The sequence below is a fragment of the Dromaius novaehollandiae genome, chromosome 1, assembly GCF_036370855.1.
Source record: "Dromaius novaehollandiae isolate bDroNov1 chromosome 1, bDroNov1.hap1, whole genome shotgun sequence".
NCBI lineage: Eukaryota > Metazoa > Chordata > Aves > Casuariiformes > Dromaiidae > Dromaius > Dromaius novaehollandiae.
In genome coordinates, this window is record NC_088098.1 from 200,807,200 (window position 1) to 200,826,155 (window position 18,956).

The 18,956-nt window shown below is 43.3% G+C and overlaps 1 protein-coding gene across 1 annotated transcript; it reads right to left on the bottom strand.

Annotated features, from left to right (window-relative positions):
* Positions 1–3,500: 3,500 nt before the first annotated feature.
* On the bottom strand, positions 3,501–8,990 carry C1H11orf87 (chromosome 1 C11orf87 homolog). The gene is made up of 2 exons (XM_026100209.2): positions 8,879–8,990; positions 3,501–8,500 (listed from the first exon to the last, which is right to left on the bottom strand). The coding sequence occupies exon 2, from the start codon at positions 8,360–8,362 to the stop codon at positions 7,886–7,888; it is 477 nt and encodes a 158-aa protein (XP_025955994.1). The 5' UTR covers positions 8,363–8,500; positions 8,879–8,990; the 3' UTR covers positions 3,501–7,885.
* Between the last annotated feature and the right edge of the window lie 9,966 nt (positions 8,991–18,956).

The following is an 18,956-nucleotide window of genomic DNA, read 5'->3' on the forward strand; positions in this document are numbered from 1 at the left end:
TACTGTTCTGTTTTTTACTTGCAAGTGTGCCCACCCAACAAATCTAACTTTATTTTGGCAGAGTCCCCTGCAGTATATTTACAGCACTATATAAACAATAATACTAAAACCGGTCTGTCACATTTCAGCTACTTTTTCCACTCCTCATCTAAGTTCATCATCATCCCTTACCCTAGAAGGAACTGATTTTAGAGGTCTGTCACATACATAATGGCCCATATATCCAGCTCAGTTCTAGAAATCTATAAATCCAGAATAACTCCAGTGGTTGAGCAGAGATGCTTTGGATTTGCTTCACTGTAAATAGGTGAAAAGATATGTGCGATTCTTTCAGGGTTTAAGTGTTTATTGTTGCCTCTCTAATACAGTCAAAAGTTGTTCATATGATTTTGCAAAGTCACCCCATATGATCATTCAGACAAGTGTCCTCCTTAAACATCATTGCTGCCAAATTAAACAAGTTGTAACACATGCTCTGGAAGTGAAGGTTCCCTTAAGCTACTACTGAGGTCTGTCAAACAGATGGGTTAATCGAAAGTATATTTCTATAATGAAAACAAATAGACTTGAAACAGTTCAACTGGAGTTTATACAGAGGCAGAGGTTCACAGACGGATTTTCCTAGCTGTGCAGCAAAGTAAAAGCATACATCTAATAGCATCTCAGGTATTCAGGACCACAAGCAAAAGGATGAATTGTGGCAAGTGATAATCTGTTTTGAAAGAAGGAAATGTGGACCAGGAGGACAGCCTTAACTAGACAATTCGGTTGACCTTGTCTGTCTCACAGGCTTTACATATGCATTTGCATATTAATACCCATATTATCACCACATCCTCTCATTTACATAGTCTCCCCTCTGTAGTAACTGATACTTTTCCTAACAGTGGTGTTCTTGTTATGAAAGAATGATGATTTCTCAGCAGTTTCAGCCTGTAGTCTAGGGCTGGCAGCTTAATCAGGAAATGTGATGTTGTTCCAGAGTCAATGGACCATGGCAGGAAGTGTGGCAGGATTTCTCAGACTGTTTGAAGTCCAGCACTTTCTCAAAAGCTTCTGCCTTGTAGCAGAGATTTTTACACTATATCAATATGCTCATGCTGTGGGTAAGTGTGACAAATCTGGATCAAGATGAGGACAAAATCTTACAGTATTTTCACAGAAATTAAACCAAATGCTCATTTAAAGAGAGAAATCTTACAGTATTAGAGGCAGGCTGAGAATATCCTCCTGGAGAGAGGAAACTAGCCTGGGAAATGAAGTTCAACCTGCGGAAAGGCTGGCTGCCTGCTGGAGAGTCAAATTCAGAGCGAACAGCAGGCCACAAAGAAACAAGTAACCCACAGGCAATCCCTTACTGTCCTCCACAAGAGCTGGGTGCAGACTGTGAGTCAAAAGGCAAAAGAAATCCATGCACCCTAGAAATACTAACTGGAACAATCAAGAAAATCTGATTACATAGCATGGGATGAACACCAAGTGGGATCTGGTATCGTCTTGGGCATAGTCCAGACCCCACTGAAATCAGGGAGGTTTTGCCACAAACTTCATTAGCGATGGGGTTTCTCCCAAGAACTGTCTTTTTCCATATTCTTAATACCTTGGTCAGCACTCCACTCAAAACCGCACAAGGCTGTTTTCTGCAGTGGAGGAAAGTGTTATGAGTGATGAAATGGTAAAATAAACATTAGTCTTCTTGGCTCTCCTTCATAATGCATATTCCACTTCAACTAAAAAATTAAATTGATCCTCTTGGTGTGACTGTTCAAGCATCTCGCCCAGCCATCCATCTCCCAGCTGTGCAGTGTACCACTTGGACCTCACTGCCAGAAATAAGGACTTGAATAAGTCAAGCCAGGTAATTAGCATAAAGACTCTCTTAATTTCTATTATGGCATCAGTATTTTCCTAATGTATATGAAGCTATATTTATTCATTTCAGGGTTGTTTGTTTTCAGGTTCCATGTATTATTTATTTAATAAATAAGTTATATATCAGTTACTACATAAATAGCTTGGAAGCTGAAGGCCACACAGTATGTGTGTAACAGAGCCAGGAGTCAAATTTAGAGCTGCTTGTTTACAACCATGAATCCATCCTCCAGCGCACTTTGCTTGCATTATATTCTAGAGCTAATATTTTTTCCTTCTAACTTTCAACTGACGTTATTTACAGTACTCATAATCCCCTGGAATACTTTATTATTTTTGGATTATTAGATGTTTGCAAAGTTTTAACCTCTGTTTTCTCCATGCTTGTGTATTAATGCTTTTTGCAAGGCTAAAACTGTAAGAAAGACAGTCTACTCATCATAGCAGAATTCTTTCAACAGACTTCAGGTAAAAATTTTGCTTGATTTGTGGTGTGAAAATCTGAAGACAAAGAATTACCATGAAACTAGCAAAATCTGCATGATTTTTTTCTGTTATATAATGTGAAATCTTTTTCTGTTTGTATACATATATGTTGCAGTTCTTGCTTATAATTCTTTGTCCTCTTCAGAAAAGTAAAATAATGAAAAGAATATATTGCTCCATTTCAGAGAAGAAAACAACAAAGAAAAGCCAAATGGAACTGGAACACCAGATTATAAAAATAATGGAAATTTTTACTTACAGTGTTCTGATCCAAATATTTATTTATTTCCTAATACAAAGTTGATGCCTGTGAAGGTATTGGGTTAAAAAGGTTGGAAAATGAATTCTTCCAGTTATCCACAGAGAACATATAGTACCAGTGCAGCAATGAAAACTTCTTTGATTTGAATAAGAATTATTACACATAATTTACCAAAAATTAGATTTGGTGTCATATAGAAAATGATGTTTTGGAGCAACAGTCCTGGGAAGGAGGTTGATACTTGTCTCTTCTGCAGCCAGAATGGACCACCATTGATCCAGGTTCATCCAACAGATGAGGAGGCTTGAGCACTGCAACTCCAAAAGCAAAAGCTTACTATTGCTATTGACAGGAATTTCAGTGTTTGCTTGTCAGACAGTCACCTGTCTTCTCACAGCTGCTATACACCATCCAGCCTTCACAAGCTCAGGGCACATTTTCTATGCTGTTCAGTTTGTCTGGACTCTAATCGAAGACCTACATGCAAAAGACTAAAAACAGAAGGAGGCTCTCTTCTACCAGAAATTTATTTAGTGATCAGATGGAGAACTCGGCTTCGGGGGGGGGGGGAGAGTTAGTTACCAGAAAGAGACAAGAAAGTCGGTCCTGGATAAAAGTAACTCTAACATTTGACATAAATGAAAATGTTATAAAATGTGTGTATAAGAGTCATGCAAATTTCTATGTAGATGAAAAATGTAATGAAATGGAATCTAAGTCATTATAAATTTTGCTATTTACACAAAAGAGGAAAAAGAATATTTCCTACTTTATTGTTTGTATTTCCCTCCATATCTTGCGTACTTATTAAAATGTAAGGGTTTCAAGTACCCATAGAAAAAATACAAACGTGCAGAAAGAATGACTACTCAAAAGAAAAAAAAAGTAATGCAGTCCTATAATTGGATTTTATAATAATTCAGTCCAGTCATCATGTTTTTTCCTCCCTACATAAAAGTTGCACTCATATTCATAACAACAGAACAAGAAAAGCACAGTTGCTTCAAAACACTGGACATTGTTTTCCAGAAACAAGATAGCAACTACTCAGAAATGCTATGGAAAACATTAATCACATAGTAACTTGCTATTTACATTAAAGATAGTAGCCTTTAAAACTAATTAAAAACAAAAACAAAAAAGATCTCAGTTTTTAGTCATAGGACAGCTATGTCTATAATACAGAACCTCTGTTCTTTGCTTTTTGTCCAGCATTTCTTTCCAGCTATATATATGCAGATATATATCTGAGAGAGATATATCGAGAGACAGAACATGTCTGGATGGAGAGCCTGCAAATTTCACCTCAGAGATTGCATTTGCAGTAGACAAACCCCACAGAGAAAATGCTGAAATAATGAATTTTAATGAAGTGACTTTCGCCGTCCATGATCCACGTTGGCCTGACAAACCTGAGCACCTCAGTCAACAGAAGCAGGGCTGACAAGAGCAGGGCCAGTTCCCAGAGCTGCCAGGCTGCAGCGTCCCAGCCATCGGACGGAGATGATACACCTCAGCAGTGGTTTCCATCCCTGCTGAACCTGCCGGGCTGGGGGCGGATTAGTGCCAGCTATGGGGACGTGGACAGCTGCCACCTTTTGCGTGGACGAAGGGCTGGATGCAATCCCCTTCGAAGTCGGTGGAAGCAGCTCCCGTTGAGTCGCCCAAAGCCCCCGGGGAAGCAGTCGGCTCTGACGACGTGAGCACAGGGCAGGGAACCATGGACACCCAGATTCAAACCAGCACTGCTGTCTACTTGCTCTGCAGGCTCTGGTTTCTCATTAGCCTCCGTGAAATCAGTAAGTAGTGTCGTGCTTCTTCCACAGGACAACTGGATGGGTTTGGTGCTGTCGAGCGCTTCTTATTCTTACACACGCAAGATGCTGGTTGGCAACAGGCCCCAATTTCTTATTCAGAAGTAGGAAAATCCTGTCAGAAGCTGTGCCCCTTCACAGAGGAAAGGCAGTCTATTCTTCTGTCCATTAGCACACGGCTGTCCAGTCCCCATCATAACTTACCAAGAACAGTGCAAACTTGTAACAATTTACAGAAAAAAGAATGTACATATTGAGAGGGTATAAATTCATTCTTACATACAAGAATGGCACGAGCATTTACCCAGCATCTCTATCAAATATTGTAGAAAAGATTACACAAAAATATTTAAATATATGGATACAGATACATAGATACTACACTTGCATAAAATATGTATATTCAAAACCCTTTGGGCAGTTTCACAGTTAGCTGAAAAATGTATGCTTTAGAAATATGAACAATTTCCTACACTTTTCTAGTTTAAGTAGGAGGGGGGAGGGGAAAGAAGCATCAGCCTTATTAATACTGAATGCTAAGTGCAGAAGTTTAGCTGTAGCTGTAGGGTTTTGAAGCAATTGATTTGACAGAACCTCCAAGCATAAACTCCGTTTTAAAAATCCACATTTATTCCCTAGATTGCTTATTGTTTCATGAAAATGAAAACCTATGTGTCCTGCTTGTATCAGCTAGATCTCCTGAGACTGTTCAATTAAACCTCATAAGCTTGCAATACTTCGAGATAGGATTGTGTATTGGGAGTACTCATGAACCTTATTGCAGTATTTCTGTGTAATAATAGGAATTTATAACTTCTGATACCTTGTATAATTTAATTTTAGAAATGCAAAACCTTAAATGACACCACAAGAAGCTCACAGTTCTGAGAAAATTAAAGTATGAAATTTTACTTATAGACCACATAATTTACATAGATTTACATAAATACAGAGATATTAAAATATTAAATCAAAGCTAATTAACAGAGGGTAGAGTTTTACATGATAACATATTTTAATTCTAGTTACATTTTTGCAACTACTTTTAGTGTCATGAGAATTATATAAATAATATATATACCTATATATCCATAGTATATATAAAGATATATATATCTCCATCCTTTTTTTCTTCAAAAATAGGGCAATTTTATAACTGCAATGAGATGTGACAAGCAGTACACTTCTGGGGAATTATTGCATGCCTTGAGTGCATAAGGCAGAAGGAAGAGTATCTGACTTCAGACACTAAAGAAGTGGAATCATCAACCAGAAACGCACTGGAGTGATTTGGAACATCTTATTGCTTTTATAAAACTCAAAATTATACACTAGTTAAAAAAAAATAAAAGGCACAAAAATAAAGGGGAAAGTAATATCTCTCTATTTAGTGGAGATCAACGATCAGGAAGCTCCATTACTGTTCACTGAACACTCGTCATTGTCCTAAATCTGTTCCCTGTGGTGCAATACTGTGCTGCAGTTGCATAAGGAGGTTAAATACAAAAGTTCATGCATCCTTTATTAGGGAAAACAAAACAAAGCCAATTTCCTTGCCCAGCAACAACAAAGTAACCATTAGCATCTGATCATACGGGCTGGCAATGAGAATCAGCCATCATTCCTATCAAATGGCAATGTGAAAAAACACCATTCATTAGCAGGTATGTTTGCCACACTAACCTCAGCTGGTGGAGTAGCTCCTTGAGTTGGATGATACAATACTTGCCTAAAACGCTGGAGGCATGGATCCAAACTCAACAGCATTTTCCCATCGGACCAGGCAGGATTGGAAAGGGATAAAACTAGGTAATAGAAGCACTGTCCTGAAACCCCTGCATACTGGCACTGTCAAAGGAGTACAGAGCACTTGTGTCACCTCATTTCCTCAATTTAAATCAGTTAACAGCATTCTCTACCTGCTCAGGGCCTCATCCCATTGTGTGTCTGGGATTTTCCCAGACTAACAGCCACCCTGGGAAGTAGAGCAGAGCAGAGTGGGAATAACTGGACACTGTCTGTTAAAAACTGGACTATCACTATCTGCTGGGATTACTCTGAATGCCAGGAGAGGAGAAAAAAAAATCCCTTGGGATTACTTTTTCTCTGCTATATTTTTTAGATGTTAATATGCACAGTAGAGGGCTGCCTCTGCTATGATACAACACAAGGTGTTTCAAAGTTTGGATACGGCCACTCTGTTAAGGCACCTCCAAGTAATGGTCATTGATTTAATTGCTAAGCAAAGCCGCAGTTCCTGTACCTGACATTGCTCTGGATTCCTCCAACACACACACAGCAGCCACTCACACTTGCAATCTGCAAACAAAAACTGTCAGTGTTTCCCAAGGAGAAACTACACCAGCCACTTCTGAAACTCGTATTTGTCAGGGTTTAAGAGCTGACATTCCTCACAACTGTGTGGGTCACTCCCAAAAAAGGGGAAGGAGGGAGAAAATTAAGTGTTGTCTGTTCCTAACTGTCTACTAGATTAGGAGGATTAAAAATATATATATAAGCCTAAAAAAGTAGAAGCCAGATCTGTACTGCTGCAGGATTCCTTGTCGGGAGGCGAAGCTGTAAACGCAGCACGTTCAGTGCAGGGTGCCCGGTGCAAAACTGGGTTTGCTCCAGGACCAGCAGGAGGTCCAGGGACACCCTCCCTGGGAGGGCGATGGGCAAGTTACTGCACATCACCTCCCAGTCACAAAAAATGGTACTGGGTTTCAGGTTTTATGTCTCTGAGGGAGGGTTGCACTTGAAAATGAGGGGGGCTGAGGGGAGAGGAAAGCTTAGGCGTCGCTCTGTGCAGCCAGCCCACTCCAGCCTCCGGACAGCGGGACGCTCAGTGCTGCAGACGAGGGGCACAGGGCCATGGGGCCGGAGGGCGCTTGCAGGTTACTTACGCCCAGCTGGAGGTGGCCACTTCTAAACAAAACAATATCCAGTCCTTGAGGAGAACAGGAGGGGTGGGAGAGGGGCACAGGTTCTGGCACAAGAGAGGAGACCACGGTGGGCTGTCGTCCTGCTCCAAGGGGACAGGGGTCCCACAGCACCCTCCGGACATGCCTCTCTCCCCGCACTGTTCACCCACGCCCCGATCCACACCATACGATGGTGATGCGGGGTGCAGAGAGAAGCCCGGGAGAGTGTGATCGTCCCAGTCCTTGGGGTAACGATGTGAAGGGAAAAGGGACCCCTGCCCCCGGTCCTTTCCTCCAGATGGATGACTTGATATTTGCTAGCTGTGTGCAGCTGCTTCTCCAGTAAAAAGACACATCCTTTCCTTGCACAGTCAATGAGAAACGCAGTGTGATCTGTCATGCGCTTGGATCGTGGGCTTGTTCGTTCGTTTGAATTAGCAATGTTTTCTTCTTCTTCGGGGACTACAGTAATCACTCAGATATTTACAAATACCGACCAGCGCTTTCGCGAGGTCTCCCCCAAACCATCATGACAAAACCACCGTTTGCAAGAGCCCCACACCAGCTGTGTCCAAACAAGCCTGTGCCGGCTGGGAGCTGGGGGCTGCCGAGGCAGAGGGGCGCTGGATCTCTGAGTCCTGGGGGGGTCTTCCCAGCCGGCTGTCTCTTCCGGGGGGCACCTCTCCCCGCACCCCTGCCCTGGGGTGCTGGCTGCTGCTATTGCTGCTGCGGGTGCAGTGGTCCCGTTCGTACTCCTCCTGAGCCTTCTGCATCTTCCGCTTCTTCATCCTCCTCTTGTGGATGTGGAAGGTGGTGAGGGAGAGGAGGATCACGCAGAAGATGAGGGCGACCAGGACAATCAAAACCAGCGTGGAAGAGAAGGACTGGAAGAGCTGACCCACTTGCGTGATGCAGGTGCTGCTGGCGTTCAAGGTGGCAGATGTCCTGTTCAAGAGGCAAGGTGGCAGGGACAGCCTCAACTCCTTGGAGAGCTTGGCACTCATTGAGGAGGCTTCAGGAGACGAGGGTCTTCCTCCCCTCTCTGAAGATGCCGAAATTTCAGTCGGTGCCGCGCTGCCGGCGGGCGCTCCCTGGAAATGCCCCGGCTCAGCCTGGCGCTCGCTCTGAAGCGACGGAGCAGCCTGCAAAGGCAGCCGGACGGACGGATCAGCGCTCGCAGGCCCCCTCCGGCACGGCCGCCCCCTCCCACAAACGGGGCTGCTGCGACAACCCCCCCCCCCCCCCGCGGGCTCCCGGGACGCCTCCAGCCCTGCCCGGGGAGGGGGGGCAGCGGCCCCGCACAGCGAGCCCGCCCCACACCGCCGCGGGCTCCCGCCGCCGCCCCGACTCCGCGAATCGGGCCGCTCGCCACAACTAGTTGCGGCGGGAGGGAGCCGCGCTGCCGCCCCCACCCCGCCTGCCCCGGCCTGAACTCGGACGCCGCCGCCAGCCCGTCCGGACAAGACAGGGCAGGGCAGGGCAGGGCAGGGCAGGGCAGCACAGCGCCGGGCGCCGCTTACCTGCGCCGGCAGCGAGGGAGCGCCGGGCGCTCGGGGCTGCGGCAGGCGCGGAGTGAGCGGGCAGAGCCGGAGCCGCCGCCGCTTCGGGGAGCGCCGCTCGCAGCCTATAGCCGGCCCGGCCGGTGACGTCAGGCGCCGCGGCCGGGCCCCGCTCGCCGCCCGCCGCCCGCCGCCGCCCCGCGCGGCCTCGCGGCGGCAACGGCTGCCGGGGCGGGGGCAGGGGCGGCCCTGCCCGGCCCGCGAAGGCACCGGCGCCGCCGAGCTCGCCGACGCCGACGCCGCTGCCGCTCCCGCCGGCGCCCCGCCGTCCCCGGGCCCCCTCAGCACCCCGCTGCGCCTCAGCCCCCCCGGCCCCGCCATCACCCCTCACGCACCCGCTTCCCCTCACGCCCTGCCCCGCACACCCCTACCCCACAGCCCCCCGGCCCCGCCATCACCCCTCACGCACCCGCTTCCCCTCACGCCCTGCCCCGCACACCCCTACCCCACAGCCCCCCGGCCCCGCCATCACCCCTCACGCACCCGCTTCCCCTCACGCCCTGCCCCGCACACCCCTACCCCACAGCCCCCCGGCCCCGCCATCACCCCTCACGCACCCGCTTCCCCTCACGCCCTGCCCCGCACCCCCCCTTACACCACATTCCCCCGGACACACCGTCACCCCTCACACATCTGCTTCGCCGGTACACTGCTCCCCTCACGCCCTGCCCCACACACACCCCTCACCACAACCCCTCGGCCTCGCCATCACCCGCTTCCCTGGTACCCTGCTCCCCTCACACCCCTCCCCAGCACCCCCAGCCCCCCACCGCAGCCCCCCACCCCCCATCTTTCCTCACACCGCTCCACGCTCCTCCTCCACACCCCCAGCTCACACCCCTGTACTTATCGCCCCCCCACGCAGAGACCTGCCACTACCCACTCCCAAAATACCGGTGCGCCCCAGCCCCCGCACCCACACCCAGTCCCCCGTCCCCCCTCCGCAGTCGCCAAAGCGGCCGTGTGCCACGCAGCCAAATCCGCACGGCCATGCCTAGTGGCTCTCAGCTGTCCCAGGCACCCTGGTGTCCAGCCTGCCCTCTACACCTGTTACGGCCCCAAATCCACGCTGCCTTGTTACCATGCCCTTCATGCCGGATTCCCACGTAGAGCCAGTGTGGATGTCCCTCCCGCCACGCACCCCATGCACACCTCCGTTTCTCATGAGGCAGATGTGACCCTTCAGTAGCTAAGAAGTGCCAAAGCTCTTCTACCAAATTGTAACAGATACCTCAGGCATGTGGAATATTTGAAAAATCTTGCCATATCAAGGTGAGATGTATTATCTTTTTCAAGAACAAATGAGTATGAACTGCCCATTAATATATTTATGCAACAAATCTGATCATTTCTAAACATTAGAGAGCTAAGGATTTGGGGGAAAAAAATACCTTCCAGTAGAGAGAGCGGGGCAGAAATAATAATTACCTTTAGGACGGAGCTCTGCACATTTCCAAAAGGAACAAGATGATGTGGTTGCATATGACAACAGGGGAGAAGATTTGGTGGCTCAGGAGATTCCTTCAGCTCTATGCTGTGTCCTCTGAAAACTAATCACAGCCACTGGGAGTCCAACTACTGTAAAGCCCTAAAGCAACTAACAGGACTTTAAGGAAAATAGACTGTGTCAGTCTTCTCCTGTTCAAGCCACCTGCAAAGCATAGAAGAAAATCTGTGTAAGGGGAGCTCTGACGTGAGCTTAGAAAATCCTCCTTGAAGAACAAAGAACTGGTAGATCTGTTAACTCTGACAGCCAAGAACCTATCTCAAAGACAGGTAAAATCTGGTAAGGGATGCATTTAAGCAGTTTATTGTTTCCTGATTGATAGATTTCTTCCGTATTGCTTTTGTCTCACATAAACATACCATGATTTGTGAGATTTGGTCAGTCGCTGTTAACTCTGTCATTGCTCCTGAAGAAGACTTAAACTTGAGGGGCTGTACTAAGCTCAACCCAGATGGGATAGTCACAGTCATTTTCAAAGGGACTGCAACTTAACATTTCCTCTAAAATGAGAGGCATGTAGCTTCCCGTTTCTCCCTCCCCTCCTCAGAAAGGTAAGAAGGTCTGATGCTTTAGAGGGGTGCTACTCTAGAGGCTGCACAGAAGGAAAGAAGTTCAGTTAGTCCAGAGCTGAAACTCACCCCCTGCCCGCTATTGCCCAGTCTCTTTTCACGCGGCTCTCTGAAGTGCAAGTACCGGGGTCCTTCCCATCATTGCCCAAAATGCACCTTCCCGGTGCATCATCGCCCAAAACACACCTTCCCATGTGCAGACTGCCTTTCCTTGCACACGTGCACGCTCCCTCGCACGTACCAGCCACCTCCAAGGTGCACGTCTGAAGTCTGCATTCACCTACGCTCTCTGCTGGCTGCCTCGTGGGGAGAAAATGACAACCATAGATCAAAGCAGCAGAGCAATATTCTGGCCATTCCCTCTTTCCTCCAACTATGCTCTGCAGAACAGCAGCTGGGCTGTGTGACATGGCAGCCACTAAACACGGCCTGTGCCGCTGGAGAATACCTCATTTCTCTGATAATCAGCCCTGTGATATAAACCAACGGCACCGCACTTCCTGATCTGGCTCCGTTGAATCATTTAGCCTAAACTGACAATACTAACACGGATGCCACCTAATCCCAAAGGCATGGGTGAACTTGTGAAGCAGTAGAATCTGAGGCCATTGTTCAGGAGTTACCAGATGATTAAAAACAGATATTTTCAGAAAAAGCATAAGAATCACCTTTTGTTCAGAAAACTGCATTGCCAGATATAAAGATATCTTATGATGTTAGCCCAATTTATGGCAATACTAACCAAATTATGGAGTGAATAAACTTCAAAACCAAAGAGTTTACTAACTCAAGATGCAGTTATGACAAAAGTTAATAAATAGGACTATTTAGCTATTACACTAAAGTATTTAATGATCTCTTCAGGTTTTAAATGTCAGAAGAGGCAACACAAAGGTACTGAAAAAAATGCTTTAAATACATTTAAAATCTTTTGTGCATTCTTTTCACCTACCATCTTTTGCTATCTGACCATTTGCATTTTTTATGCCCCAGTCTGCATTTTTCTGTCTCTTCTGCCCCTATCCATACTTATCCACTTTCACCCAGACCAGCTGGACTACAGCTATCCACAGAATACTTCATATATATTTTATGTATTACTTTCAAAATGGTACTCCTATTGGCTTTTAGGATTAGTGAATAATGAAAAAACAAGGGTTTGTTTGTGTATTTATATGACAATTATTCTAAGTATAAGGTTTTTGCTAACTTATAGAGAGCGAAAGAAAGGTCCAGGGAATGGAGAAGGGCAGAAAGTATTGGGACTTCATCTTCATATTTAACTCTTTCCTTATCCTCTCAGCCCATCTTCGGTCTGCTTTCAGGTACAATTTTGGAATGTTTCTGACTCAGCTAAAAGAAATGAAAAGCAGAGATAGTTCTTGGCCTTGCTAGCAACTAATTTTACAATTTTTAATGTGTGAAGCAGTCAGAAGAGAAACATTACAGAGAAAAGGGGAAATAACTGTACCATAATTATATATACCTTGGCATTCTGGTTCATACTGGCTGCCAGCCAACCAAGTATATGGATTCAAATACCCACAATCAAAATGCAGGGAGTTTCAGAAATCAGAGGAAAAATCTATCTTGTTATGGGCTAGTAGCTGTGCAATATTTGTTTCCTCTGATTAACTGATATAATTAGATTTCAGTATAAAAATATAAACACTAATCCATCTCTAATATATAATGTGATCATGAAAAACCCTTCATTTATTTAGCATAAAAATAAAGGATATGATATCTTCATGAGTGCCCTCTCTCAAGAATAAGATTGTTCATTAGTTACAGTGAGTTTCCCCATAGTATGTGCAGTTATGCCATTTATGGAGGTTTAGTTTCCTGCTCAAGAAGGATTGGCCGCTGTACATTAGAGGATATTATGTTTAAAGGATAGTTTTTATATTTTGCAACAGTGTTTGTACGCATTACAACCCTGATAACTCCCAGTTTTCTCTGGGTTCACACTGGTAAGAAGCAAACTGCACACATATATACAAATCCCCCAAATGGACTTTCACACGTTGATTTTTAAAATCTGTTAATTAGAGTTATTGTTATTCAGATGCTAATTCTGCAACCCCTGTATTACATGGCCTCTTTTGACTGAGGCAGCAGTCTAACAAGATAACCTGTATGAGCAAAGACTGCTCATGTAAGCAAAGGTTTGATGGTTCAGGCCCTTGGCTGTATAATGACTCTTCTTGAAAAAATTTATTGTGCCATCACTATTTAAATTTAGCAGTTGATTACATATAGAATAATGCATGATCCCTCTTGCACCAAGATTGATGTCATCATTTGCCAGACAGACTAAGTACCCGGTGAATGCCAATGACCCTCCTATTAATTTGCAGTCTCCCCATGGGATTAAGGCCATCTGTACAGAAGTCTTTTAAGTCCCAACAGACTCGCTCCCTACTATAGGTGAAGCCCAGTGATTTAAGAATGGTCTGAAAGCCCAGTACCATGAATAGAATGAAATTTAAAAGGAAAATGTAATAGATTCGTATTTCATATGCACTGGTAGGTCAACTAATATCCTGCACATTGTAAACATGCATTTCACAAAAATACTGTAAGTGTCCTTGAGAGCTATTTGATTGGAAATGGTTTAACTACAGCTGAAGATGCTGCTTCCCAGGTTGCTCAGCTCAAAAGCAGATACTCTTCTTTTTTGTCTTTTCTTTTTTTAATTCCCTTTTAGAAGAGGGAAGTCTGGTTGATGTGGGCTCACAATTACTTCATTCTCGAGAGATGTTTCCTTATGAAGCTTAAGAACAATTTTACATATACAATTTCTATTCTTGCTTTAAAAAAATATTCTCTTCTTGTTCTGGTAAAGGAGAAATCTACCACATGGGAAGGTGAGAAAAAAAATGAATGCAAGTGATACAGACTGAGGAAGGTTACTAAGCTTTTGCAGAATTCAGCAGGGTGTTAAATGGCACCAGGAGCAGAATTTGGGTTCAGACTACCTAGATTTTTTAGAAAAAACTAGACAGCATTGAGCATGCCTGAAGTTCTTCAGTTTAATTATGACTTCTGAAAGTGCAACGTACATACATCTACTAATGAGTAGCTGATCTGAGTAAAATTAATACAAAGGAAGGAAAGAAAGGCAGGATTTTATCTGTAACATCATATTAAAAGTAGTATTAATTTTTTCATTAAACAATACATCTTAGAAAGGCAGCATCAGAGTCATGATCTTTCACATTTAATCTTTTAGTTCTTTTTAATAGTTTACAGAGTTTTCAGAGAATTCAGAGGTGCAGACTTTCATTATTTTTAAAAAATTGAGAATGTGGCTTGTGGATGGCAAAATTTAAACTGACATTAGCAGCGGATATCACTGAAAAAGAAGAAAAAGTGTATTATTTAGCTAAAGTGGAAAGAGGTTTAAGCACAGTGATCTCTAATTTAAATGCAGTTTCATGTTAGGAGCCCCTCATCTGCTTCCCGTAATACAATTTGAATACTTTTTAGAGAGAATTCAATATATCATTCACTCCAGCTTTTAATATGGGAGAAAGAGCTCATTCAGTCAAATGTCATTTGTGACAGGGTCAGATCCAGCCCCAGAGGATGGTGGTTCTGTACAGCCTCAAGTCTACACCTGTATCACATGATCTAGGGCACTTTCCCATCACACCAGCAGGTGCTAAACAGAGAGTTCCTCTGGATGGAGTTTTGTCTGGTTTAAACAGAGAAAAGAGAGAAAAAACCCACCTGCCATAGATTATCCCATAGACTAGGAAGAGACTGGTCCTGGCAGATGCCTGTAGGATCCATCTAGATATTTAGACAAACTGGAACAGTAAGAATGGGAGAGGGATACACACCCTAACAGTCAATAATCTGATGGCTTTTGTCTCCACACAGGGCACTGGCAAAAGAGGCACTTGAATCTTTCATCTGCACGCTGGAGTTGTGCTCAGCAGTGCATCAGCTAGTCTGAGACAGGGGACTTTCTTGTTCATTCTGTGCACATCACAACTCTCCAACTCCCTGTAAGGTCTTGGCTCTGTTCCAGTGAGGAAATCTAAGAAAGGTGGAAAAGTGTAATGGATGACAAAGCCATTTACCTCCAGCTCTACCAGAAAAAATCCATGCTCAGTCAAATCCAGGCTCACTTCACTATTCATCAATGAAGTACATAGCTCAAATTTTGCCCAGGGCCTTTTATAATCCTTTTTCTTCAACTACTATGTGAAGAAATAAGTTAGTAGTACTCATTATCAATCTGTTCTGTTCTTATCTCCTGTGCCCTAAGCATTCAAGAGATCCCTGGTTTCATCTCTACTCACTCAGTCTCAGTAGAGTTAAAGAAATCCTGATGCCAAGTGCTGGAAATACCTTTTTTCCATGTTGTTGCATAGTTTAAACCCATTGTGGACAATTCTGCTTTAGCCTGCTTCACTGTGCTTGTGGCTAGGATGTTAACAAGTGACTATCTATCTTCTGCATGACTCCTCTTACAGAAGTTGTTATTCATTTTAGGAAGTCTACCTAATCATAAAGATAATTTCTACTAGATTTACATCAGTTTGGCTTTTTTCTTCTAAAGGTGTAATTTCATAAATATAAAAAGTCTCTTTTTAATTGTTTTTAATTACTATTTTAATAGTGTTGTAGGGAGGAGGGAAGGAATATTTATTTTTAATGACAGTATCATCCCCAAACTTCTTAAGTTCAAAAAGTCTGTATGTTCATATCTTCTAAACTAAGATCAGAATTAAAGATTTTTAAGGTCTTATTCTGCAAAGTTTGATATCCTGTAGTCAAATCCAATCCAGGACACAAGCACCTGCCTGTAGGAAAAATTAAATCTAAAGATGTCACTAATAGCCCATTGGATTGCATCAAACAACCTGGCACCTTTCAGGAACAGCCCCTCGTAGGCATTTCTTCCTCTCTTTCCCAAAAGCCCATATAGCAAATGGAACTGCCCCTGGCTACAGAGGGGACCCCTCCCATGACAAGAGGCCCTTCATCCTGTGATTGCTGATATAATCAACCATTAATGGAGAAAAAGCTCAAGGGTTTCACTTTGTTATTCCTGGCATTTACCTGACATGTAGGATGTGCTTGTGAATAATCCGCTTGCACAAAAATAACTGTTTCCTCTGGAAGTGCTTATTTTCCCGGTGATATCAATAAGAAAGCAGTTGTTTACTGTGTTTTCATTTTAAACTTGGCTTGCTTCACCACAGAGTATATTTGGCTTTGCTGGAGAACCATGTAATCTCTTATTGCTGTACTCTCTGTTTTCCTCTCTCTGTCTCCTTCTGCTAAGTTTTGTTATACTCTTCACCATGCCATGTCTGAAATTAGACTGAAAACACTTTGGGAAAGGAACCAAATCATCTGATTTTTACCATGAGATGCTCTGAGAGAGCATAAAGCTCTCTCTAAAGTAAAGAACAACTGCAGCGACAGTTGGAAATAAGGAGAAAATATCAATGCAATAAACACTCGACAAGAATGACCAGTTTTATTAAAGCCCTACAAGAACATATTTGGATACAAAAATGTCCTTGCATGACAGCAGAAGGCTGTTTAGCTATTTTGCACATACTCAAAAGAAATTACTGATACCATAACTTTTATCTGTATATTTAGATAAGAAGTGCCTGTAGCACATAGAATTGGGAGAAATCCTATGTATAGCCATGCTTTCATACTAGCTCTGTTTCCTATTTCTTCTGACCTTCATGGCTCAGAAATAAAAATTAGGTCTCTAAATCATGGCTTATTGGAGAAGATCAGGATATGATACAAATATTTTGCTTGCCTTGAAGGGCCTTGGAGTGTAATTTAGCTAACCCATCTCTCACCATCTTTGTAGGTCACACTGGAATAACATCCATTCAAAAAAGAGAAGGTTGGAAAGGAAAGGGTAAGACTCAGTCTACAGAACAGAAAGTAAGAGAATAGGCAAAAACAAATATAAGAATTCGTTTTATAGAATAAAAAGAGCAGGTGGAACAAATGAGATACAGCATAGAAGTGACTATTGTAAATAGCCATTATTCAGAGAGCAAAATAGAACAGTGAGAAGAGAGATTACAAGAAACTTAACTTACATAACCAAAAATTATACAACATAAAAACATCATCTGTCATTTCAATTACAGGCCTATACAGACCTAATAGTAACTGCAGTTTCAGCTGCTCTGGTTAGGGAGATACGTGATAATCCTTATGAGAGTGCACACTTAAAAATTCTGTAAGCTGTGATAGCATGAAGAAAAATAGGAAATGCTATAGCAGTTTTATGTCATCTGCCACTTTCAGTGCTATGAAGTTCTTTCCAGCCTGTCATATTTACTCCACAAGTTTGAGAAGGAGTTGGACATTTACCACAAAGTGTGTGTTAAAGATAGAAATACTATACATCATAAACTCCCAGGGACAGGCACTAGGAGAACAGGATGTCTTTCTAATGAGGGAAAATGTAGAAACATAGATGAGATAGAATAAGAGGCTGCATTGCATTTAGTTTTTTCAAGAAAGAAAGAAAGAAAGAAAGAAAGAAAGAAAGAAAGAAAGCATGTGAGTGAGAAAGGAAATAGAAGGAAGGAGGGAGGGAGGGAAGGAGAGAAGAAAAAGGAAAGATAGATAGACTGAAAGGGACAGGGCAAGGGAGAGGGAAAGAGGAAGAGGAAGAGGAAGAGGGAAAGGGAAAGGGAAAGGGAAAGGGAAAGGAGCGGGAGAAAAGGAGTCTACTGTAACTTCTGTAATAAAGCAGTTTGGAGACCTAGAGGTCTGGTTTATGAGCAAATAGATGGGTCATTAGAGAAGGATGAATTAAAATCAGCCTGTAAAGTGCCAGGATGGCACAGAACGAATGTGGTGAATTGCAACCTTGTTAGTACAGAAAACTAAAGAGACAAATTGAATGACTGGAGTTTTTTTCTCTGTGGTTGTCAAATGTATAAAGATTGTGTATGTGACTGCTATATTCACAACAGATAACAAAGAGAAGTCACTTTGAAAGTGATCTTGTCTGTTGAAAACATCAAACTTTTTTTATTTTGTAATCAGAGCAAGTAGAAGGTAGGAAAGGGGTTTTAGTATGTTTGTTTTGGAAATTATTTCTTTGGAGAGACAGACTTCTAAGGAAGCGTGGCTTTCTACAATGATTCACTGAGAACAGAATTTTGTAACTGTACATAACCAAGCCACTGGCAAAGGATATGATTTTTACAGTGTAGTTAAAGGAAAGATGAAAGTTTATGGTATGATGCAGATATCCAGAAACATGTTATTTAAAAGGCTGAGAGGAGGAGGGGAAAGAGAAGGAGAAGGAGAATCGATTATTTCCAAACACACTGAGAATATCACTATTTGACTTCACACAGAGCAGTGAGAAGCTTCAGAGTCACAACTCTCAAAGTCTCATATGTGTGCTGGTATAGTGTTGATGCATAAACATGAGATACTAATAATTGAAAAGGAAATGATTAGAAGGAAATTGAGACAACTGCAGCAAAATATCAACTTTAAAAAGCTTCATCCTATTCACAAGTTGAACGTCTAACAATCAGGAAGGTTTGGACCTTTTGAATCTAGCTGGGGCCAGATTCTTCAGCTGGCACAAGGCTGGGAATGGGCTACTGTGCAGAAGGAATAAGTGACTGAATTGCACAGCAGGGATGGAGAATATTCTTAAAAGCAGATTCTCACACTGGGCAACAGCAACCAGAGAATTTGGCAGGAAAATGAGGGCCACTATTCATCAGAAAAGTAGGAAACAAGTCAGTATGGTAACACTTGGGACAGGTACCAAATACTTCTACAGAACTAAGAACAGGCAAAATGACTGCCAAAGCAAACAGAGACTTTGACTCAGTAAAGGATTGAGCTTCTGAACTTTTAGATACTGAACTCCCTGAATAGGGTTCCAGAAGGCGGCATTAGCTACTAATACCGCTTATACAATGTCTAGAAAAAC

Coding starts and splice junctions, on each gene's coding strand:
- C1H11orf87 (XM_026100209.2), bottom strand. CDS start 8,362: ATGAGTGCCAAGCTCTCCAAGGAGTTGAGGCTGTCCCTGCCACCTTGC.